A 25,804-nucleotide genomic window follows, 5' to 3' on the forward strand; every position below is an offset into this window, starting at 1 on the left:
GGCAACACCTGTCAAGGGCCTGTACTGGTAAAATGGGGAACTGGGCTTTCTGATGCACATTCTATTTTGAGTGGCCATGTAGACTTGAGATAGCGTAGGGTCTTTTCTGATTTGTCTTTGGATCATATCTGCCATAATAGGAAGATTTTTGATTTACATTAGGACAAATACGTCAAGAGGAGTCTCCTCTTTTATAAAGTTTCCGGGTATTTCCTTTTCCAAGGGTAAATGGGACAACCCATCAGCATTTCCACAATTAGTTGTCCTCTTGAATTCAATCTTGTAATTTTGTCTTCCAAAAAACAGAGCCAATCTCTCTATTCGTGCTGCTACTGTTAGTGGAATGCCCTTCTGTGGATGGAAAATGGACACTAGTGGTTGATGATCAGTAATGAGGGTAAACTCTCTCCCATCCTGGTACTGGTTGAAATGTTTTTCACCCCAAACCAGACTGAAGGTCTCTCTGTTAATCTGTGGAGTTAAGGGAACATGATGCAAAGCCTATGGGGCATTCACTTCCATCACTCATAACATGGCATGACTGCACCTAGGTGAAGCATCACAGGCAAGCTTCACTGGACGATGTGGATCATAATGTGTGAGTATAGAGTCTGACATCACCATTTTGTTTACCTTTTTGAAAGCCACCTTAGATTGCTTTGTCCTTTGCCATTTCTTCCTGATTTGCAGAAATGAGTTCAAGGGTGGAATACAGTAGCCAGGTTTGACAGGAACCTGTTATAGTAATTGACAAATTCTTAAAAGGACCACAATTGTGACATGTCCTTTGGTCTTGGGGCATCCATCATTGCTTGAATTTTCTCAACACACTTGTGTAATGCTTGTGTGTCATAGCTTCCTGCCAGAGTGCAGGTGCCGATCCTACTCTGAAAATCAGCCTATAAAAGTGATAAAACCCTGTGTGAGTGCTTACGGTGAGAAACACTTTGGACTCTTCTTTCATCTCCATCTGTAGGTAGGCCTCAGCTCAGTCAACTTTGCTGAAGTGTTTTCCTCCATAAAGGTTTGCAAAGATATCGTCTATCCTGGGCAGAGAGTATTGATCTACTTTCAGTACTGGATTAATGGTGACCTTAAAATCATGACAGATTCTGAAAGACCCATTCTTCTTGGCTACTGGGACCACTGCCATCGTCCATGGGCTCCACTCAACCTTGGAAAGAATTCCTCCAACCTCCATGCGATCAAGCTCACTGGCTACTTTATTACGGATGATATGAGGAACAGGACGAGGCTTTGTAACTTGGGTATGGCATTTTCATTTAGCACTATCTTACTCTTGAGTTTTCCAATCTCATCCATGAACACTGCTCTGGCATCATCCAGTACCTTTCTTAATTTGCTTTCAGTTGACTATTGCAGGGGATTCAGTATGCAAATGATGGATGAATCTCCAATCAAGTTGTACTTGTCTCAGCCAATCATGGCCCCACAATGCTGGCCTTCCTGTATTTAACACATACCCAATATGGCTTGTTGGATATTGTATTTCACTGTTAGGAATGTCATTCACAGAGGAGCTATCTTTTCTTCAGTGTAAGTTCTTAGCTGTATATCTTCAGTACCTTTGAAATGCCAAATTAATCTTGTGTAATGACTGAAAGAGCTGAGCCAGTGTCCAATTCCATTTTAATTAATTTGCCATTCACTTCTGGTGTAAGCCGTTTTGCTTGTCTCCTGTTAGTTTTCATGTAAGCTTTAAGGTTACCCAGTCCTATGTCACTCTCATCATTATCAGACTTTTCATCCTTCCAATGTACCCAGCCATTTCTGCTTTTTACTTTTATTTATTTACTATTATTATCACAATGAGTATATTATTATTATATTCAATGTTTATGAACCCATGAATTTTGTCCGGGTTCTGCAGTTCTTTTAACTTGATTATCTCTCTCCTTTTCCAAAGAAACACGAGCTGGCCTTTTTTTTAAACTTGATTGTTTCTCTCTCTCTCTCTCCCCTTGCGAAGAAGGAAAGTGACGTGCTGCGCTTCAACCAGTAAATAGGCATCTCGGGTTCATTTTAAAACTAACTCGTCACTACTTACGTTTTGTAACTTCAAAAATAACTAATCGAAAGAAAAACTGGGAGCCCAGGAATAAATATGTGTCGACTTTGTTTTTACTTTAGTGAGACTTGCACTTTTACTTATTACCTGTAATGAATTATCTAAACAAAGAATGCTTAAACAACTATTTACAGTATTACCAAAATATTTATTGCACAACAGCTGGCTGTCACTCAACTTCTATTTGCAACCATTATTTATGCCATTCCTAACAACCAATTAGCCAACAGAACTGACTAAATTCAGCAAGCTTACCCTATGGCATGCAGGGTAGTCATGTTCTTGACCCTCATGCACTCTGCTGTTGATATCAGCGCTACGTTTTAGACCCAAAAGTTTATTTTCCAACTTTCAACAAGCTTCTACAGTCAATTCTGTCCAATTTTATAACTAGAATAATTTAAATTGTAAGTTCTTAGGTGCAACCTAATCAACAAATCCCTCTGAAAAATCATCCACCAATGTACATCCAATGTAGAATTTGTAGTGGGAAATACATGTAGAAAACATTTAATTCCTTGGGAAGAATAACATTCAGAACCAACACATAAGTAAGATATGAAGGAGGAAGAATCAGACTGAAAAAGTGTATGGTTGCAGGATATCTTGAAGCAAGGTTAGTTATGGCCCATAGAAACAGAAAAACACAGAAAACCTACAGCACAATACAGGCCCTTCAGCCCACAAAGCTGTGCCGAACAGGTCCTTACCTTAGAACTACCTAGGTGTACCCATAGCCCTCTATTTTTCTAAGCTCCATACATCCATCCAGGAGTCTCTTAAAAGTCCCTATCATTTCCACCTCCACCACTACCGGCAACCCATTCTATGCACTCACCACTCTCTGCATAAAAAACTTACCCCTGACATCTCCTCTGTACCTGATTCTAAGCACCTTAAAACTGTGCCCTCTTGTGCTAGCCATTTCAGCCCTGGGAAAAAAACTTCTCACTATCCACACGATCAATGCCTCTCATTATCTTGTACACCTCTATCAGGTCACCTCTCATTCTTCATCGCTCCAAGGAGAAAAGGCCAAGTTCACACAACCTATTCTCATAAGGCATGCTCCCAATCCAGGCAACATCCTTGCAAATCTCCTCTGCACCTTTTCTATGGTTTCCATGTCCTTCTGGTAGTGAGGCGACCAGAACTGAGCACAGTACTCCAAGTGGGGTCTGGCCAGGGTCCTATATAGCTGCAACATTACCTCTCGGCTCTTAAATTCAATCCCAAGATTGATGAAGGCCAATGCTCCGTATGCCTCCTTAACCACAGAGTCAACCTGCGCAGCAGCTTTGAGTGTCCTATAGACTCGGACCCCAAGATCCCTCTGATCCTCCACACTGCCACAACTACAATTAATGATATATTCTGCCATCATATTTGACCTACCAAAATGAACCACCTCACACTTATCTGGGTTGAACTCCATCTGCTACTACTCAGCCCAGTTTTGCATCCTATCAATGTCCCACTGTAACCTCTGACAGCCCTCCACACTATCCACAACACCCCCAACCTTTGTGTCATCAGCAAATTTACTAACCCATCCCTCCACTTCCTCATCCAGGTCATTTATAAAAATCCCAAAGAGTAGAGGTCCCAGAACAGACCCCTGAGGCACACCACTGGTCACCAACCTCCATGCAGAATATGACCCGCCTACAACCACTCTTTGCCTTCTGTGGGCAAGCCAGTTCTGGATCCACCAAGCAATGTCCCCTTGGATCCCATGCCTCCTTACTTTCTTAGTAAGCCTTGCATGGGGTACCTTATCAAATGCCTTGCTAAAATCCATATACACTACATTTATGGCTCTACCTTCATCAATGTGTTTAGTCACATCTTCAAAAAATTCAATCAGGCTCGTAAGGCACGACCTGCCTTTGACAAAGCCTTGCTGACTATTCCTAATCATATTATGCCTCTACAAATGTTCATAAATCCTGCTTCTCAGAATCTTCTCTATCAACTTACCAACCACTGAAGTAAGTCTCACTGGTCTATAATTTCCTGGGCTATCTCTACTCCCTTTCTTGAATAAGGGAACAATATCCGCAACCTTCCAATCCTCTGGAACCTCTCCCGTCCTCATTGATGATGAAAAGATCATCGCTAGAGGCTCAGCAATCTCCTCCCTCACTTCCCACAGTAGCCTAGGGTACATCTCATCCGGTCCCGGTGACTTATCCAACTTGATGCTTTCCAAAAGCTCCAGCACATCCTCTTCCTTAATATCTATATGCTCAAACTTTTCAGTCTGCTGCAAGTCATCCTTACAATCGCCCAGATCCTTTTCCATGATCCACTCCAGGACTGTATTTGTTTTCAGCCATCCACTTCATATGTAGAGGTTCAACATATCTATGAATTTTATTAAATAACATCAGAAATAAAATCTTGTAATGAATAGTTCCAAGGAAAATGTAAATGATTCTAGTCATAAAATTAAAAACCTTTCACATTGCAAAGAAGTGTGGGTTGGTAGACATACAGCCTGTTACCATGCTATATCTCTAAATAACTAAATAAATAAAATAATATAGGCCAAGACTTGACTAATAATTATTCAATTAACCTTTACAATTTTTTGAGACTTGGCCACATTTTTTTTAAACAACGCAACCATCTAAGCACTAGAAAATAAGGCTGTTGTGCAAAGGTGAAAAATGTATTGTTATTATGCTATATATCCCTAGAGTCTTGCATAGACCTAGAAAGAAAAAATGCATCTTGAATCACGGTAAAAATCTTACTTATGTTAACTATGCCCTCAGCTCAAATCCCTCGCTAAATAATTAACTACAGAAAACCAGTTCAGATATTGTAAGCATTTGCTAGAATTATCTATCACCATCTTCAGCATACCAATTTTAGATAGCCCTCTATCTATGCTGAGACTTTGATTCCTTTAAAGCAAGCATTTCATATTTGGATGCTTTCTCAGAGGTGGGAGGAAGATATCAAAAAATCCTGATTGATGACAAAAATCTTATTTAACTATACTCTCGGTTCAAATACATTACTAAATAACCGCAAATTCAGTTAAACTATCAATTGATGACAAAATTGCACAGCTGAACAAAATACTTAACAGTTTGTGGAAATGGCCTTCAGCTATATCTTTTGCTCCTGACTTGGGTCCGTGATACAACAATATACAGTACACCATGTAATGAAACTCATTAGGATATTCCTTATTTTTGTGCTGAAGTGCAACGCCACTAAATTATAGTGTTAATGAGTCTCTAAATTATAGTGTTAATGAGTCCATGCAGTGTACTCAAAACCAGTCAGAATACAATTAGCATCTGCTCAACAAATTCAATGGCTAACAGATTTGCTCATACAGTACCAGCCTAATGACAGCATGGGCAAAGTTTACGAATCAAACATTGTCAGTAACATGGCAGAAAATTAATTTATTGTTGTAATTGCGTAAATAACAGAAAAAGGAATGCCCTGGAAAGATTGAAGGAAGAAAATCTGCCACATAAATGGAAAATGAGATCATCATTAAGGTTTTTGCAAAGTGGGGAACAGCACAAATACCCACCCCACCTCCAACAGCCACTTCAATATATCTTTAACACAAGATTATGAGTAAATTGGATTAAGGATGTTCACTTAACACCCCCCCCCCACCCCGAGATTATTGCAAGTCTAATTTCCTGTGCCCCAAACTTTATCAGTCAACAGATAACAGTTTACAGATTAAAAACTAAATGCTGCCCCAAGGACTGGAATTCCTGGAAGACCTGCAGTGTTTCCATATGCTTTCAGAATAGTAACCTTTGTATCTCAAGTTCATAAATCTATTGAAAATGCAAATGTAAATCATATTTTTGTAGTGAGAAATGCCTTTGGCCTGATATTTGGGGAAGTGAATGTTGGAAGTCTAATGCCACCCAAATACTTAAATTCAATCACACACTCAAAACTTAATTTTAATCATGACTCGTGCACTTTGAAATGTTAATATTAGATTCTGTAAGAAATTTGGATCTCCTTACCCAACAGGTAGAATTGAAACGATGCAGAAAGAAATGTTAAAAATTCTCAGGTTGGTCAATTTCTCAATATCAGGAGAAATTTCTGTAATTGGATTATCTCTTAAATTCAACATTTCAAGGCAGGAGAATTGACAAATCTTGAGGAAAAAACAGACAATATGAAAACATATTGCACATTTTTAAAATGTTTTGAAGTTCAACAACAGTTTCTGTCAAAATGGTAACACTTGGTAATAATCAAGCTATGAAATAAGCCAAGAGAGAGAAGTATAATAAATGCTGGGAATATGTCTGTAGAAGGTGGATTATTAGAATTAGATATAATAGTCTGCAAAACTCAATATAAAGAACGGAAAAGCCACAAGAGAACAGACATAAAATCATTATGGCCAAACATTTTCTCTTTCCAGGCATGATAAGTTTCACTTTCTGTGCATTCTGCTTTATTTTTCTTATCCTGCCAAAGCAAAGCAATGAAAGAGTGACCTCATCATGATGAAAATAACAAAATAATCAGTTATGAACAGAAACCTTCCACTTCTGGCAAAATGTTCTCTTGGAAAACCGAATAATTTAAAGCTAGTTTATAGCATGAGGTAACAAATTCTGTGAAACCAAAAATCTTCCAATCAACTACAATTTTTACTGATATTTTAACTGCTTAAATATCTTGCATAATCAGATGGGTGAGCATTTCGGAGACAGTGACCACAACTCCCTAACCTTTACTATAGCCTTGGACAGGAATCAAAGCAGACGGTATGGGAAAGGATTTAATTGGGGAGAATAAATTTTGATGCTGTTCAGTAGGAACTTGGGAGTGTAATTTGGAACGGATGCACTCAGAGAACTGTACAATAGAAAAGTGGAGGTTGTTTAGGGAGTACTTTGACAGGGGTCTGGATAGGTTTTTCCCATTGAGCCAAGGAAAGGATGGGAGAATTAAGGAATCATGATTGACAAGTGATATGGAACCTTTTAGTCAAGAGGGATAAAGAAAACTATTTAAGGTTAGGAAGCAAGGATCAAACAGGGCCACAAACAGTTACAAGGTAGTGAGAAAGGAGTTTAATAATAGAGTTAGGAGAGCTAGAAGGGGTCATGAGAAGGGGTTAAGGAAAACCTCAGGATATTCTACACGTACATGAAGAACAGCAGAATGACTAGAGTATGGGTAGAAACAATCAATGATAAAAACAGAAACATCTTCCTGGAGTTGAGGGAGGTAGGGTCGGCCCTTAATGAATACTTTGCTTCAGTATTCATGGAGGAGGGGGACCTTGATGAATATAAGGTCAGCATAGAACAAGCTGATATGCTGAAACATGTCAATGTTAGTGTCAAGCATGTGCTGAAAACTTTGAAAAACATTATGATAGATAAGTCCCCAGGGCTGGACAGGTTATACGGCTGTGCCTTTGGCAATAAATTTTACGCCCCACCCCCCACCCCCGGCCACAGGAGTAGCACTAGAAGATTGGAGGGCGGCAAATAATAATCCTTTTTCAAGAAAGATGATCGAGATAACTGTGGATTTATAGACTAGTGAGCCTTATGTGAGTGGTGGACAAACTACTGGATACGATTCTTAGAGATAGGACTTACAAGCATTTATAGAAACATAACCCAATTAGGAATAGTCAGCATGGTTTTGTAACAGGCAGGTCGTGCCTCATGAACTTGACTGATGTGACAAAACAATTTTATTAAGGTTCAGCAGTGGATGACGTGTATACTAATTTTAGTAAGGCGTTTGACATGGTTCCCCATGGTAGGCTCATTCAGAAAGTCAGGTTGCATGGGATCCAGGGTAACTTGACTGCTTGGATTCAGAATTGGCTTGCTCACTGAGCAGAGGCCGGAAGTAGATGGAGCATATTCTTCCTGGAAATCAGTGGCCAGTGGTGTTCTGCAGGGATCTATTCTGGAATCCCAGTTCTTTGTGATTTTTATTAAATGACAGATGAGGAAGTGAAAGCATGAGTAGTAAGTTTGAAGATGATACAAAGGCTGGTGGTGGTGTGGATAGTGTAAAAGGTTGTCGTTGGCTACAATGGGACATCGGTAGGATGCAGAGCTGGGCTAAGAAGTGGCAGATGGAGTTCAACATGGAAAAGTGTGAAGTGATTTACTTTGGAAGGTCAAACTTGAAGTCAGAATATGCAGAGCTGGGCTAAGAAGTGGCAGATGGAGTTCAACATGGAAAAGTGTGAAGTGATTTACTTTGGAAGGTCAAACTTGAAGTCAGAATATAGAGGTAATGGCAGGATTTTTAACAGTGTGGAGGAACAGAAGGATCTTGTGGTCTATGTTTACAGGTTCTTCAATGTTGTAGCACAAGTTTATAAAGGGTTAGGAAAAGTATAGTGTGTTGGCCTTCATTAGTCGGGGCACTGAGCTCAAGGGCCATGAAATGATGTTGCAGCTCTATAAAACTCTGGTCAGACTACACTTGGAGTATTGAATTCAGTTCTGTTCGCCTCATTATACTAAGTATGTGGAAGCTTTAGAGAGGATGCAGAGGAGATTTACCAGGATGATGCCTGGATTAGTGAGCATGTCTTTTGAAGATACATTGAGCATGGTAGGGTTTTTCTCTTTGGAGTGAAGGAGGATGAAATGTGACTTGATGGAGATGTGCAAGATGATAAGAGACATGGATAGGGTGGATAGCCAGAGACTTTTTCCAAAGGCGGAAATGGCTAGTGTGAGGGGGCATAACTTTGAGGTGTTTGGAGGAAAGTATAAGGGGGATGTCAAAGGTAAGTATTTTACACAGAGAGTCTTAGGTGCTTCGAATCTAATAAGTGCTATATATAGGTGATAGGTGCTAGGGATAGTAGTAGAGGCAGATATATTGGAGACATTTAAGAGACTCTTAGGCATATGGATGGAAGAAGAATGCAGAGTAATGTAGGAGGGAAGGATTAAAATGATCCTAGGCTAAAGGGTCGGCACAACATCATGGGCTATGGGGTCTGTACAGTGCTGTACTGTTCTATGTTCTATCATGTAATTTCTAATGTATCAGAAATATTTCATATCATCTTTCTCAAGCAAAATAGTTGAAAAGCTACTTCAGATTTGGATTATTAACAAAGAAAAGCAAAAACAGGTTACCTTAGGTCTTGTTAACACTTATTCCGGTCAGCTAACTTAAGTTGGGTAATTAACAGCACAAGTCCTAATTAATTCAAACTAGCAACTTAATCAACTTTTTTATATTAAATGCAAATCTCCACATAAATTATATTGAATATGGATCAACAATTCCGGAATGCTGTTTTTCCTTTGGACCAGTACCCCTCTCACAACACCAAACAGGGAATCTCCCACTGGCCGAATGATTGATCCTCTTCTCCTTGCCCCCGGCATGGGGGTCTTCCTTGCAATGTTGGTTTCCCCGGAGTTCTTACTTGTTAGTCCCCTAAGTTATCACTGTTCAACCTCTGAAAACCTTCATTATTATTCTTTTCCTTTAGCAGTTCTGCACCATTATATTTCGACCCTGTTGGCTTTGGTTCATCAGGCCTTCCTATGTCCACCCCTCACTCTGGCCCAAGGCTACATGGGGCACCAGCTCTCCCCTTTTCTCTCAAATGAGAACATGCCTCTGATGTCATTCCTTTGCTTTTGTTGCCATATCGGGTTATTTCACACCAATTATAGCCAGTTCAAGTCACACACTGAGCTTGGGCAACTCCATTTCTTGGACACAGACAATTTTTATAATCCTTTGTTGATTCTTCTGCCTTATCAAATAGTACTCTACAAATAACTTCTTATTTGGAAATAATCTCTGAATACCAGATTACACTGGACAACAAAGATTTTGCTTCCTGAATAACTTCAGGTGTATCTTACGAATTTTGGGCTACTGATCATGAAAATCATCATGAAATTTCCCTATCACGCACCATTTTTTAAATAAACTTCTGTTTATTATTTCAATTCATAATTCAAGTCAATTAAAATGTTGCCTACAATGTAAGCTGGAAAGTTTCCTATCTTGTCCAGGCACGTTTGAGCATGCTTAGGCGGTTCGGCTGCTGCATGGCAGGACAGGTTTTAGTAATAATTATTGGGTTCAGGACTGTAAGGATGGAATTTGCTATCACCAGGCACAAAAATATCTATGAAGGATTTTGATATTTGAGACAGATGCTTCCCAGAATAACTGATGCCAAGATTAAGGAAAGCATTTTTGTTGGTCCACAAATCAAACAGGTCATCAACGACAGGCAATTTGAAGAATTTCTGGTGGGACCAGAGAAAATCACATGGAAGGCATTCAAGGAAGTTGCTGAAATTTTTCTTGGCATCTACAGAGCACCAAATTACATGCAGCTGGTTGAAAGCATGCTTCAAGCATATAAAACCATGAAATGCAACATGTCACTAAAGATTCATTTTCTGCACTCCCATTTAGACTTCTTCACTGGAAATCTTGATGCTGTTAGTGATGAGCATGGTGAAAGGTTTCACCAGGACATTGCGGTCATGGAGAAAAGATACCAGGGCAACTGGAATCCATCAATGCCAGCAAATTATTGTTGGACACTTAAGCAAGAAGCCTCAGACACTGAGTACAAATGAAAATCATTAACAAAATATTTTTAACTGAGTTGAACTATTGCAAAGCATCAGCACCATTATGCAATTAAACACATTATTTTCAATAAAAGTTAATTCGTTGTTTCTCCAAATTCCTATGTGATACAAGTAGTCTGAAATTATATTTGTGTTCATCTTCAAGCAGTCTATCATAAACAAAAAAAATTCAGAGCAAGCAACACTTTTGAAAAAAATTGTTGTCCAGTGTTATCAGTGAGGCCTTTATTATGTCTACTTTTTAATTACTTCAGTCTAGTAAGAGTTAGTTCAGAAAATGACAGCCTCCACTTCCTCTCTGCCATGGCAAGATTTAAGACATTTGTTTTTTCTACTCATCCACTGACCTTGATGAGTTCCAGCTAGTTGTTTCTAAAGATTTTTTAAATTTCTTTGGGCCAAGAGTTTTATGTAGCTTTATTTTTGTTTTCAGTTTTATTCTTTGAAAAAGAGTTGGTATGTCAGCTAACATAACAATGTCAAAGGTTGACTACACTATAAACTCTTACCAAATTTGAAAGTACAGTACCTATTGTGTAATAAGACACTATTTGTTTTATTTCATTCATGTTTACAGCATCTTTAATGATGATATTTTGATTATTAATCTAGGCATGGCAATTAGCCAAGAGGAACTTTACTACAAAACTCATAACACTCAGACCTGAAAAATTCAATGTATGGATTACTTAGTAAATTGTTCTCACCTCATTTGGAATGACCCGAAAGTTATTGAATGACAGGTTCAGATACTTTAAGGTGAAAGTGAGCCTTGTCAGGTCGGGAAGCTGATGAATAAAAAATCCCTAAAATAAAACACATGAAGAAAAACGGATGAGAAAATTACGTTCAACAATTTAATAAAGTAATTACATTGTTGCAAAATGATACAGCTACTGTATTTTGAAAAAGACATTGTTATCAAACTTCATGTAGATGTTTTAGATATGCAGTATATTGCCTTAAGAAACGTTCTGAAGCATGGTTAAAAAGCTGCTGGAAAAGAAGTTTTTCTATTGTACATTATAACTAAAATATGAAGCTGTTGTGAATTGATGCACACGTCATTCAGATCAACCATTCTATCTGTGAATTATTCTTCTAGTAACAAAATGAAACGTGAGAATAGGGTTGGATAGGAAAATGTAGTGAACTTATGACTGAGCCTGATCACTAAGGACTGAATCGCATTTCAGTTAGAACAACTATAATACAACACTGGGTTTATTTTATGCAGTTTTATCAGAAATATTTCCATTCACCCATTATAAAACCTTAAGCCTGTTCAAGACTTTGATTATGCCAAGTTAAAAAAAATACTTGCGTGTGTCTGTAAAAGTGGCAATACAAGTATGTGAATTTACTCACCGAAAACAGAGGTCCAAATCATGAAAGATAAAAGCATATTACAAATGTGCAGCTCACACCTAACCTGCCTTCGATAAATGGAGATAGGATATGGACAAACAACCACCCAAGTGGCTTAGTTGCTTTGCCATATCCTAAGATAAATTGTAATATACAACCACCTTAATGTACTCTTGAAACTGCCACTGAAGTATTAAAATATGGATTGTACTGACTGTTTGCCAACAATTGACAACTATACTATGATGATTCATCAGCAAGCTGGTATTGCAGTCTACTTGTAATGCCCTAGAGCTTTGCTGCGTAAAGCACAATATATAGAGAGAAAAGTTTAATGTGCTTGTAACTGTCCATATTAAACCTTCTGAATACACTTGATCAAAGATATTTCCTTTGTTCTACTGATCCTTGCCCCACCTTCTCTCCTATTAAAAACTAATTTGTTGTTCTCTATTTCCTAGTTCCGAAGAAGGGTCTTTGACCTGGAATGTTAATCGTTTCACTTTCCACACATGCTGCTTGAGCATTTCCAGCATTTTCTATTTGTATTTCAGATTTCCAGCATTTTCAGGTTTTTTTAAATTTTAGATCATAAGACCATAAGATATGAGAGCAGAATTAGACCATTTGGCCCATTAAGACTGCTCCACCATTACATCAAACCTGATCCGCTTCTCCCTTTTCCTTTGATTGTAACCCTACTTATAGTGAACATATTTATCATTATTGATGATGGAGCAACATCAGATATTATCGGGCAAAACGTATGATTATGATTTACCTGGCAATAAAAAAAATCACTTACAAGAACATTTTATTTTGACAAGTTTCAAATCTAATTGTAATTAAAGTCAAATGTCATCACGTTCTATTTTAATTCCAGAGGGACTTCAGTTAACAATAACAGTGCTTCCAGAAGCATAAGCACAAGAGACATTTTATATATTGCTGAGATGCTCATAATCGTATCACTTCACGTATTTGTATTTTCTTTGAGTTTCTACATTAGTAATAGCTCTGAATTCACAACAAAGATGGTGGAACTCACAATAAGGTTTGAATATTTAATTTGCCTAAAAAATTGTAGAAGCCTTTGGAAATGGCCAACAGAAAATGAATTCTAGATTCAGATAAAAATATTAAATTTAAGGAGTACAATATTGCAGGTCTGTGACATTGTAAATTTATAACTAAAGATGGTGAAATGTTTCCAAATCCAATAGTTTGAGAAACACAATTTTTTGAAGTTTGGTGCAAGAAAGCCAGCTAACAGGAACAGAATTAAAGGCAACAAATTACATTTTAACAATGGTGTATTTCTGCAAGTTCCCTGTAGCAAGACCGTGTCATTGCAAAACCAGTATGGTGAATGCTTACTGCACTTTCCCAATAGCAAGTACATCATTCTTCAGCATCCTGAGACCAAAACTGTACTTAATGCTGCAGGTATGATCTCATAAGGTCCTATACGATTGCATTAAAACTTCCTTTATTTTGTTCACTCTTTAAAGATCATCCTCAAAATGCCAAATGGAAGCTGACAATAGAATGAGATTACAAGGCATATTCAAGTTAATTTAGAAGTACATATGTACATCATTTTGGAAAGCTGTAATTTCTATGAGAAATAGTAGGTAATAAACATTATACTGCATATATCCTTTTAATAAGCAACTCTGTATATGAGAGAACATTTGAAAGTGTGCAAGAACTAAGGGTCAATACGTTTAGGCTCGTGGAACAAAAGTGACTGTAAGTCAGAGGTATATTAATGATCAACAAAATTAAACAGCAGAAAAAATAGTCACACTACTTCATCCGCATATTAAGACAAAATGATTTTGAGATCAGAAGCCAACTCAGGGGAATTACATACAAGGTTGGAACAATTAGTTGTGGTGATTTACTACAATGACAACTGTGATGTTTTCTTCCACAGAAAGATAAGCTGATAGTTTTCAAAAAGAAGTGCTAATTTTGCAGATATTCATGATCTTAAGAATTGAAAACAGACTACTCTGCTGGAATTTTGCCATTTTGTGCTGATATTAGTATTCCTGGCAGCAAATCATAAACACAAGAGATTCTGCAGAAGCTGAAAATCCAGATTAACACACAAAAGTGCTGGAGGAACCCAGCAGATCAGGCAGGGTGAATGATCTCAGCCCAAAGCAACAATTCTCCATTTCTTTCCACAGATGCTGCCAGACCTGCTGAGTCCTTCCAGCATTTTGTGTGTGTTACATATCATTTCTGGCAGACAAACCATGATCCTAATCAACAAGAGAGTAAATTTCAGTTAAAACTGGGAGCAAACAGACTGAATATTGACTGATTGAGAGGGTTACACCATACATTTTTCCTAACTGTATGTGCAGGACATCCATTTCAAATGATCCTTACTCAAATGTGCCTGATATTGTGGTTCATCTTGTAAATGAAGTCAGTCTTTAACCAGTTTTCTTATTTTCTCTCTCTAGTGGTTCAGGATTGTCACAATTGTTTCATTTTATTTTTCCCTTCAGTATCATTTCTGGTACCAATGAAATTCCCAAAGGGATTAATGTGCTCACAAGTTTGGTTAGTGGAGGGGTGAATAACTGAGGTAAAACAATGACCTTATTGAATGGAGAAGCAGTCATAAGGGTCTTCTGCAGCATTTGTTGTTAAGGATTACTCTGGAGTAATGAAATAATGGATAGCATAATAGATACTCATTAAAGTGAGAATCAGTCTTCAGAAAGTGCAACCTTTTCACAATTTAACTTTTAACTGATGTTTCGGGATCACTGACATCAATCACTGGGTGTAGGACATTCAGATTCCGTACAACTGAAACCACATAATGAAAGATAAAGGTTCATGTTAATTGGTGGTATTGAAAACTTCAGGATGAAATTAGGGAAGGCTTTAAGTAGCCATCTTCTGTTTAAACACATTGTTAAAGGTGGATATCTGCCACTTAATGTATAGTTTAGGACAAGTCTGCTTTGTCACTTAATATTGTTCCTGGATGTATAGTCAGGGAGCCATCTATTTTTGGTGCTGGAACTTGTGCTCAGAAGCTTTCGGCCCAACCACCAGTATTAGAGTATTCAAAGGTTCTGTTAGGTGAGATGTGCTACTGTTGTAAATATGCAATTCTGCAAAATTACCTGTATTCAAAATGCTAAAATGATAGATGATTATTGAAACCATAGTTTATCATGTATTGTTGTCTTTGTGTTTAAAAAAGTATAAAATATACTGTGAGGTGAAGGGAACTAGATTCTCGCTTGAAGATCAGCTGTGTTGAATGAAGTTCAAAGTTCAAACTTCCCGTAAGATGACACTGCATTGCACGCAGTGGCCTCTCAGGGGCCAAACAAAGGTGCTTTTTCTTTTTTTAAATATGCTTTTTATGATTGCAGGACAATTCTACTTCAAGAACTTAGGGTACTGCAGGGCTACTCTATTAGTCAACTGTTTGTTGACTGGAGTAGCCAGACTGGTGTTAGCAGCAGAGTCAGCTGAGCTGTCGAAGGGGCCAGCTGGGATGTTGGAGAAGGAGCCAGTCGGGATGTCAAAGGAGCCAGATTGGAGTCGGAGGAACTGACCTGGCTGTAGACTGTGTTTCTGCATGCTACTTGAAGGCATCAGAGTTGGTGCATGAAGGCGACGTGCAGTATGACCATGTGAGTTTGTCTCAGACACTTCACTTGCAATCACAAGACTCGGTTGGACATTGATAATGTAAGTTGCAGCAGGCTTGTTACCCTTGTTTGATGGAATGACAGACGACATGGAAGCTGTGTAGCCTTGGTCGTATTGAGGACTAGGCCTCGAGCTATGGGCTTACCTGCTGCTGCAGACCAGGTGAGGGGACGCCGGAGATGGCACAGCATGACATCTGTGTTTGGCTGAGGGTTGGTCTCTCTCGTCAGTGCTGTCCTCCCATGTTCGAGCGGTGGAATGACAGGCTGGTTGCGTGCATCTGTGCACTGCTGGGAGACTGTACCATCGGTTGCAGGGTATGTCGCTCAGGGTCTTGGGCTATATATATACTTCTTTCCGCGTGAATATGCTCTTTGCTCGCTATTTTTAATGTGCTATTTTGTATGTTTTGCACCTAGACCCCAGAGAAACACTCCTTCCTTCGCTGTGTCTATGTAAGGTTGAATAATACTTAAACTTGATTTGATTTGATTTATTATCAAAGTATGTATAACCTTGAGATTTGTCTCCTTACAGAAAGCCACAACATAAAGAAAACCAAGAGAACCAAGATTTACAAGGATGTTGCCTGGATTGGGGAGCATGCCTTATGAGAATAGCTTGAGTGAACTCGGCCTTTTCTCCTTGAAGCAACGGAGGATGAGAGGTGACCTGATAGAGGTGTACAAGATGATGAGAGGCATTGATTGTGTGGATAGTCAGAGGCTTTTTCCCAGGGCTGAAATGGTTGCCACAAGAGGACACAGATTTAAGGTGCTGGGGAGTAGGTACAGAGGAGATATCAGGGCTAAGTTTTTTAGTCAGAGTGTGGTGAGTGCGTGGAATGGGCTGCTGGTAACGGTGGTGGAGGGGAATACGATAGGGTCTTTTAAGAGACTTCTGGATAGGTACATGGAGCTTAGAAAAATAGAGGGCTATAGGTAAGCCTAGTAATTTCTAAGGTAGGGACATGTTCAGCACAACTTTGAGGGTCTGAATTGTGCTGTAGGTTTTCTATGTTTCTATGTTTTTAACCCATTAAAAAAAGTCTGCCAAATACTCAATGTGCAGAGAGAAAAAAAAACAAATTGTGTAAATAATAAAAGTAAGCAAATAACATTGAGATCTGAAGTTCACAAAAGTGAGTACACAGCCACAGAGCCAGTCATCACTGCAGCTGACTCAGGAGTCCATTAGTTGCAGGCCACAGCCTCAGTTCTCCGCAGAGACAAGTAAACCTCGATCAGCAGCAAGCTGAACCGGCCTGTCCCTCGTCTCTGGCCCCGACACCCTGGCCTTTTCAACCTGGCCTGTGTTAGGACATATTCTGGAGCTACAGTATATAGCAAATACTAATTTCAACAGCAGCCAGTCTTTAGACCTGAACGCGGGTGTAGATTGAATTTTAAGTACAGCTCTGAACAATGGTCTTCTTGAAGCTGCAGATTGGGGTTGATTACAGACCAGGAAACACCATTTACTTGATGTCTGCATATCTATGATAGAAACAATGCTGAGTTCTGAAGGAGGGTCTCGACCCGAAACGTCGACTGTTTACTCTTTTCCATAGATACTGCTTGACCTGCTGAGTTCCTCTAGCATTTTGTGTGTGAATGCTGATTAACATTCATTTTGGGTGTCTGGAGTGTGGGTGTGAAGAAGAGGTGTTTGAAAATTATATGCAGTTTAAAGGAAGCATTGTAGATACATTGTAACTATAGAATTGTCCTGCTGTTACCTTTGATCTTTAGCATATGAAAATATCATGTAATAATGGGTCAGGCACTCTTAGGTCTTCTTCCAAGAGTGTCTTGAATGTGATACCTGCTGTGCATTTTGCTGAATAAAGGCTTCTGTATCCACTAGCTTCAGTGTTTCTCAGGTGACTTTGTTCATAGTCACACCAGCCCAGTGCTTACATCGGCTAAACAGCGGGTCAGTCCTCACTCTCAGATCTGGGTCCTGCCACTTTGATATACTCTCGGGCCTGGACCCCACCACCTCAACTCTGCCTCACCTCTGCTCGTCTTGCCTCTGTCCTGTGGCATTGAATCATCCCCAGTCCACTCCAGCAATGGCCAAACATTGGCTCATTCCCTGCTCTCCAGCCCAGGCCCTACTGCCCATACATGCCACGCCATAACCGTCCTGCAACTCCGAGATTTCAGTTCCCACTGCAAAAGTGCCAGGTTGTACAGGCAATTCAAAAGCTCAACTCCGAAAGGGATGTTACACGCTCTTGATGGCAGTAACCATGTGTGAGAGAAGGTGTGATTAATACAGTAATTTATAGTCTTCTTTGTTTTGTTTGCTACTAGCAAATTGTTGCTGTGCTTCACCAGCACCATCTTAAACAGGAATTATCCGGATAAAAAAGGCTTTTATATCACCAGCTTCAGTGTCTTTCTAGTATCTTAGTTCACAGTCACAATATTTCTTAAAGCTATGTTCAAGTACATTGCTTTTGCATGGGGTGTAGGGAGTGTCCAGGGAGGGGTAACACCTGTGGTGAAGAGGCTTGTCATGTCCATTCTAGGGAAGCTCACTCACCCTTGGTACCCACCAGACACTCAGCTCTCACCTGTGGCTCTAAATAACTGTTTGGATGTAACAGCAGGCAGATCCTAGAACACATGTTTCAATAGGCAGATTAAACCAGGCGAGGGAAGCCAGCAGGCCTCATGCCCGATGATACAGGGCTATGCCTACCCTAGCATGCAAAGTCAGTTCTGGTGAGCTGGAAGAATGAGATCCCCAGTGAGATCCAATGGAAGGTGGTTCTGCAAAGCTTCATATAGAGTGAAGGGCATACCAAGGCACAGAAGAAGTCATGGTTATCCACTACAACCAAGAAGACCCCAGCTGTGACGACCACTGCGACCACTGGACTTGGAATTCCAAGGTTGAGAGAGTGGATTAGCCCCAGTGTAACTGCTTTTTCACTTTAAAAACTTTCCTGCACAGATTTCCTTGTGCTGTCATCGGATATGACTGACAACCAGGCAATCAATCATCATCATAATAGTGTGGCTGATTGTGCTGCATTTTTTTCCAGTCAACTACAGGTTTTCTAGACTCTGCTTGCAACATACTCTGAAGTTTCCGTTCTTTCATCAGTTCCATGAATTGCCTGCAATTAAGTGGAATTGGTAATTCTGCAGTACTCACCTCAATTTATTATAGTGCAGAACGAACATTCGCTGGTAATTGCGATACTTCATGAAAATAGATTTTTACACCACTTACCCTCAGACTTAGAGACTTCCCTCCTGCTATAATTGATCTTACAATAACAATTTCAAATGGCTTTACTTGCTCCTCTTCTTCCTCCTCCATTGTGGATTCAGAGTCTGGGGATTCAAAACACTGGGCACTTTCTTCAAAATTCAGTTCGGCTCCTACAGTTAGAAAAATATGCATATTAGAACTGCTCTGCCCATGAACACAAGAAACTACAGGGAGCTGTGGACGCAGTTCAGCACATCATGGAAACAAGCCACCCCTCCACAGATCTTGCCTGTAGCCTCAGTCAAACAGCCAGCATATTCAGAGATTATACATACCCCAGTCATTCTCTCTTCTCGCCCCTCCCATCGGGTAGAAGATACAAAAGCCTGAAAACACATACCACCAGCCTCAAGGATATTTTCTATTCTGCTGTTATAAGATGATATCCTTGACCTCACAATTTTCCTGGTTATGATCCTTAGTATCTACCTGTACTGCACTTTCTCTGTACTGTAACATATTATTCTGCACTCTGTTATTGCTTTACTTTGTACTAGCTCAATGCACTGTTGTATTGATCTGTATGGAAAATATGCAAGACAAGTTTTTCACTGCTCCTCAGTACATGTGACAATAACAAACCAATTTACCGATTTAATTTACAAAAGACAAATTCTAATCATGTCTAATCACATTCAGCTGAGTTTTTGTAGTAAATGTTCTATCGATATTGTGAATCAGCATTACATAAATCTTATGTTACCTGGGTATATGGGCAATTCTGGGGAGATATGATAATTTCTGGAAGCAGCAATCATTTCTGGAAAAATAAAGTAATTAATGATTAGTGCACAGTAATATGAAGGCAGACTATGCATGTTACAGCCCTCAGATCCCAAACACAAATACAGCAATTTCAGATAATCACCTTTCAAATTAGCATCAGAACTGCTTTTTCTTCACTTCAACATAATTTATCTCCTGTTGATATCTCCCCTTGACTGATCAGTTGCACTGACCAGACATTTTCCACCCTCTTTCAGCTGGTATCATTTATAGCTATTACCCTCTAAAGCAGGCAGCATCTCAGAGGATATTAGCTATAACTAATACCCTCTAAGGTATTGGGACCTCTTTGGGGGCAGGCATGACCTGTACAATAAGGACTGGTTGCACTTGAATCTGAGGGGGACCAATATCCTGGCAGGGAAGTTTGCTAAGGCTACTGGGGAGAATTTAAACTAGAATTGATGGGGGTTGGGAACCAAACTGAAGAGATGGAGGAAGGGGAGGTTGGCTCACAAATAGAGAAAGCTTATAGGCGGTGTGAGAGGGAGGATAGGCAGGTGATAGGGAAGGGATGTGCTCAGATTGATGGTTTCAGATGTGTCTATTTTAATGCAAGGAGTATCATGAACAAAGTGGATGAGCTTTGGATCAGTACTTGGAGCTATGATGCTGTGGCCATTACAGAGACTTGGATGGCTCAGGGCAGGAATGGCTACTTAGAGTGCCAGGATGTTTCAGAAAGGACATGGGAGGAGGCAAAAGAGGTGGGGGCATGGCACTGCTGATCAGAGATAGTGTCACTGCTGCAGAAAAGGAAGAAATCATGAAGGGCTTGTCTACTGAGTCTCTTTGGGTGGAAGTTAGAAACAGGAAGGGGTCAATCACTCTACTGGGTGTTTTTTATAGACCACCCAATAGTAACAGGGACATCAAGGAGCAGATAGGGAGACAGATTCTGCAACGGTGCAATAATAACAGGGTTGTCGTGATGGGAGCTTTTAATTACCCCAATATTGATTGGCATCTCTCCAGAGTAAGGGGTTTAGATGGAGTGGAGTTTGTTAGGTGTGTTCCGGAAGGTTTTCTGACACAATATTTAGATAAGCCTACAAGAGGAGAGGCTTTACTTGATCTGGTATTGGGAAATGAACCTGGTCAAGTGTCAGGTCTCTCAGTGGGAGAGCATTTTGGAGATAGCGATCACAATTCTGTCTCCTTTACCATACCATTGGAAAGGGATAGTAGCAGACAAGTTAGGAGAACATTTAATTGGAGTAAGGTATCAGGCAGGAACTTAGAAACGTAAATTGGGAACAGATGCTCTCAGGGAAATATATGGCAGAAATGTGGCAAATGTTCAGAGGATATTTGCGTGGCATTCTGCATAGGTACGTTCCAATGAGACAGGGAAAGGATGGTAGGGTACAGGAACCATGGTGTATGAAGGCTGTAGAAAATCTAGTTAAGAAGAAAAGAAGAGCTTACGAAAGGTTCAAAAAACTAGGTAATGATAGAGATCTAGAAAATTATAGGGCTAGCAGAAAGGAGCTTAAGAATGAAATTAGGAGAGCCAGAAGGGGCCATAAGAAGTCCTTGGCAAGCAGGATTAACGAAAAGCCCAAGGCATTCTACCAGTATGTGAACAGCAAGAGGATAAGACGTGAGAGAATAGGACCAATCAAGTGTGACAGTGGAAAACTGTGTATGGAACTGGAGAACGTAGCGGAATACTTTGCTTTAGTACTCACTATGGAAAAGGACCTTGGCAATTTTAGGGATGACTTGTAGTGGACTGAAAAGCTTGAGCGTGTAGATATTACGAAAGAGGATCTTCTGGAGCTTTTGGAAAGCATCAAGTTGGATAAGTCACTGGGACCGGACGAGATATACCCCAGGCTGCAGTGGGAGGAGATTGCTGAACCTCTGGCAATGATCTTTGCATCATCAATGGGAACAGGAGAGGTTCTAGAGGATTGGAGAGTTGCAGATGTTGTCCCCTTATTCAAGAAAGGGAGTAGAGATAGCCCAGGAAATTATAGACCAGTGAGTCTTACTTCAGTGGTCAGTAAGTTGATGGAGAAGATCCTGAGAGACAGGATTTATGAACATTTGGAGAGGCATATTATGATTGGGAATAATCAGCATGGCTTTGTCAAAGGCAGATCATGCCTTATGAGCCTGATTGAATTTTTTGAGGATGTGACTAAACACGTTGATGAAGGTAGATGTAGCGAATATGGATTTCAGCAGGGCATTTGACAAGGTACCCCATGCAAGGCTTATTGAGAAAGTAAGGAGGTATGGGATCCAAAGGGACATTGCTTTGTGGATCCAGAATTGGCTTGCCCACAGAACTCAAAGAGTGGTTGTAGACCGGTCATATTCTGCATGCAGGTCGGTGACCAGTGGTGTGCCTCAGGGATCTGTTCCAGGACCCCTTCTATTCGTGATTTTTATAAATATCCTGGATGTGGAAGTGGAGGGATGGGTTAGTAAATTTACTGATGACACAAAGGTTGGATGTGTTGTGGATAGTGTGGAGGACTGTCAGAGGTTACAGCGGGACATCAATAGGATGCAAAACTGGGCTGAGAAGTGGCAGATGGAGTTCAACCCAGATAAGTGTGAGGTGGTTCATTTTGGTAGGTCAGATATGATGGCAGAATATAGTATTAGTGATGAAATGCTTTGAGAGGTTAGTCATGACTAGACTGAACTCCTGCCTCAGCAAGGACCTGGGCCCATTGCACTTTGCCTATCGCCACAATAGGTCAATGGCAGACGCAATCTCAATGGCTTTCCACAAAGCTTTAGATCACCTGGACAACACAAGCACCTACGTCAGGATGCTGTTCATCAACTATAGCTCCGCATTTAATAACATTATTCCCACAATCCTGATTGAGAAGTTGCAGAACCTGGACCTCTGTACCTTCCTCTGCAATTGGATCCTCGACTTCCTAACCAGAAGATCTCAATCTGTGCAGATTGGTGATAACATATCCTCCTCGCTGACGATCGACACTGGCGAACCTCAGGGGTGTGTGCTTAGCCCACTGCTCTACTCTTCATATACACATGACTGTGTGGCTAGGCATAACTCAAATACCATTTATAAATTTGCTGACGATACAACCATTGTTGGTAGAACCTCAGGTGGTGACAAGAGGGCGTACAGGAGTGAGATATGCCAACTAGTGGAGTAGGGCTGCAGCAACAACCTGGCACTCAATATCAGAAAGAGCTGATTGTGGACTTCAGGAAGGGTAAGACGAAGGAACACGTACCAATCCTCATACAGGGATCAGAAGTGGAGAGAGTGAGCAGCTTCAAGTTCCCGGGTGTCAAGATCTCTGAGGATCTAACCTGGTCCCAACATATCGGTGTTGTTATAAAGAAGTCAAGGCAGCGGCTATACTTTATTAGGAGTTTGAAGAGATTTGGCATGTCAACAAATACACTCCAAAACTTCTGTAGTTGTACCATGGAGAGCATTCTGACAGGCTGTATCACTGTCTGGATCACTGCACAGGACCAAAAGAAGGTTGTAAATCTAGTCAGCTCCATCTTGGGTACTAGCCTACAAATTACCCAGGACATCTTTAGGGAGTGGTGTCTCAGAAAGGCAGCGTCCATTATTAAGGACCTCCAGCACCCAGGGCATGCCCTTTTCTCACTGTTACTATCAGGTAAGAGGTACAGAAGCCTGAAGGCACACACTCCGCGATACAGGAACAGCTTCTTCCCCTCTGCCATCCGATTCCTAAATGGACATTGAATCTTTGAACACTACCTCACTTCTTTTTTAAATATACAGTATTTCTGTTTTTGGACGTTTTTTAAAATCTATTCAACATACGTAATTGATTTACTTGTTTATTTATTATTATTATTTTTTCTCTCTGCTAGACTATGTATTGCATTGAACTGCTGCTGCTAAGTTAACAAATTTTACGTTACATGCCAGTGATAATAAACCTGATTCTGATTCTAATGGTAAGACTCTTGGCAGTGTGGAGGATCAGAGGGACCTTGCAGTCTGAATCCATAGGACACTCAAAGCTGCTGCACAGGTTGACTGTGTGGTTAGGAAGGCATATGGTGTATTGGCCTTCATCAGCCATAGGATTGAGTCCAAGAGCTGAGAGGTAATGTTACAGCTATATAGGACACTGGTCAGATCCCACTTGGAGTACTGTGCTCAGTTCTGGTCACCTTACTACAAACTATAGAAAGGGCGCAGAGGAGATTTACAAGGATGGTGCCTAGATTGGGGAGCATGGCTTATGAGAACAGGTTGAGTGAACTTGGCCTTTTCTTCTTGGAGTGACGGAGGATGAGAGGTGACCTGATAGAGGTGTATAAGATGATGAGATCATGTGGCAGGTCAGAAGCTTTTTCCCAGGGCTGAAATGGCTAACATGAGAAGGCACAGTTTTAAGGTGTTTGGAAGTAGGTACAGAGGAGATGTCAGTCGGGGTAAGTTTTTTTTATGCAAAGAGTGGTGAGTGCGTGGAATGGGCTGCCAGCGACAGTGGTGGAGGTGGATACAATAGGGTCTTTTAAGAGACTCTTGGATAGGTACATGGAGCTTAGAAAACTAGAGGGCTATGGGTAACCCTAGGTAATTTCTAAAGTAAGTACATGTTTGGCACAGCATTGTGGGCCGATAGGCCTGTATTGTGCTGCAGGTTTTCTATGTTTCCATAACTGAAATATGAATGATGAAAAATAAAGTTAAATCAGCTATTAATATAAAAGTGGACATCAAAAGTTTTTTTTATCAGATATATAAAGAGTAAAAGAGAGGCAAAAGTGGATATTGGACCACTGGAAAATGAAAGTGGAGATGTAGTATTAGTAGGCAACAAAGAAATGGCAGATGAACTTAATAAGTATTTTGCATCAGTCTTGAATGTGGAAGACACTTGCAATGAGTCAGAAATTTGAGAGTGTCAGGGCAGAGATGAGTGAATCATAGACACAGGAAAGTCTGCAGATGCTGGATATCCAAAACAACACAAACAAAATGCTGGAGGAGCTCAGTAGGTCGGAGAGCATCTATAGAAATGAATAAACAATTGATGTTTTGGGCCGAGACCCTTCTTCAGGACTGAGAACTAATGGGGAAGATGCCAGAATAAAAAGGTGGGGGGAGGGGAAGAAGGCTAGCTAGAAAGTGACAGGTGAAGCCAGGTGATGGGAAAATGAAGGGCTGGAGAAGAAGGAATCTGACAGGAAAGGAGAGTAGACCATAGGAAAAAGGGAAGGAGGGGACTTGGGGGAAGAGGTAAAAGACTAGTGTGGGGAACAGAGGAAGTGGGGGGAAATTTTACTAGAAGGAGAAATCAATATTCATGCCATCAGGTTGGAGGCTACCTAGATGGAATATAAGGTGTTGCTCCTCCACCATGAGGGTGGCCTCATCATAGTACAAGAGAAGGCCATGAACCAACATGTCGGAACAGGAATGGGAATCAGAATTAAAATATTTGGCCCCCAGAAAGTTCTGATTGTTGTGGATGGAGCAGAGGAGCTCAATGAAGTAGTACCCCAATTTACAACAGGTCTCACCAATATAGAGGAGGCCACACTGGAAACACCAGACACAGTAGGTGACCCCAGCAGATTTGCAGGTGATGTACTGCCTCCCCCACCTGGAAGGACTGTTTGGGGTCCTGACTGGAGGTGAAAGAAGAGGTATATGGGCAGGTGTAGCACAGGCCACTTGCAGGGTTAACTGCTTGGAGGGAGATTAGTGTGGAAGGATGAATCGACAAGGGAATCGTGGAGGGAGCAACCCCTGTGGAAAATGGGGGGGGCGGTGGTGGAAGAGTTGGGGAGGTAAATATATGTTTAGTGGTGGGATCTCTTTGGAGATGGCAGAAGTTGCAGAGGATGATATGTTGGATGCAGAGGCTGATGGGGTGCTAGGTAAGGACAAGAAGAACTCTATCACTGTTAAGGTGGTGGGAAGATGTAGTGAGCGCAGATATTCAGGAAATGGAGG

General features: G+C 40.5%; 1 protein-coding gene and 1 long non-coding RNA gene across 4 annotated transcripts in view; one reads left to right on the plus strand and one right to left on the minus strand.

Annotated features, from left to right (window-relative positions):
* LOC140199171 (leucine-rich repeat-containing protein 63-like) overlaps positions 1-25,804 on the minus strand; it is an 82,818-nt gene that overhangs the window by 16,334 nt on the left and 40,680 nt on the right. For all 3 annotated transcript variants that reach the window (XM_072260801.1, XM_072260799.1, XM_072260800.1), the window contains exons 4-7: positions 19,769-19,825; positions 19,024-19,175; positions 11,424-11,522; positions 6,106-6,242 (exon numbers count right to left, since the gene is read on the minus strand). In XM_072260801.1, coding sequence (XP_072116902.1) covers positions 6,106-6,242; positions 11,424-11,522; positions 19,024-19,175; positions 19,769-19,825 — 445 coding nt within the window. The remainder of the gene's footprint in view (positions 1-6,105; positions 6,243-11,423; positions 11,523-19,023; positions 19,176-19,768; positions 19,826-25,804) is intronic.
* On the plus strand, positions 931-17,621 carry LOC140199172 (uncharacterized). The gene is made up of 3 exons (XR_011886366.1): positions 931-1,268; positions 15,495-15,758; positions 16,315-17,621. It is a non-coding gene; the product is annotated as an uncharacterized lncRNA (long non-coding RNA).

This window comes from Mobula birostris, chromosome 6, assembly GCF_030028105.1.
Source record: "Mobula birostris isolate sMobBir1 chromosome 6, sMobBir1.hap1, whole genome shotgun sequence".
Classification (NCBI taxonomy): Eukaryota; Metazoa; Chordata; class Chondrichthyes; order Myliobatiformes; family Myliobatidae; genus Mobula; species Mobula birostris.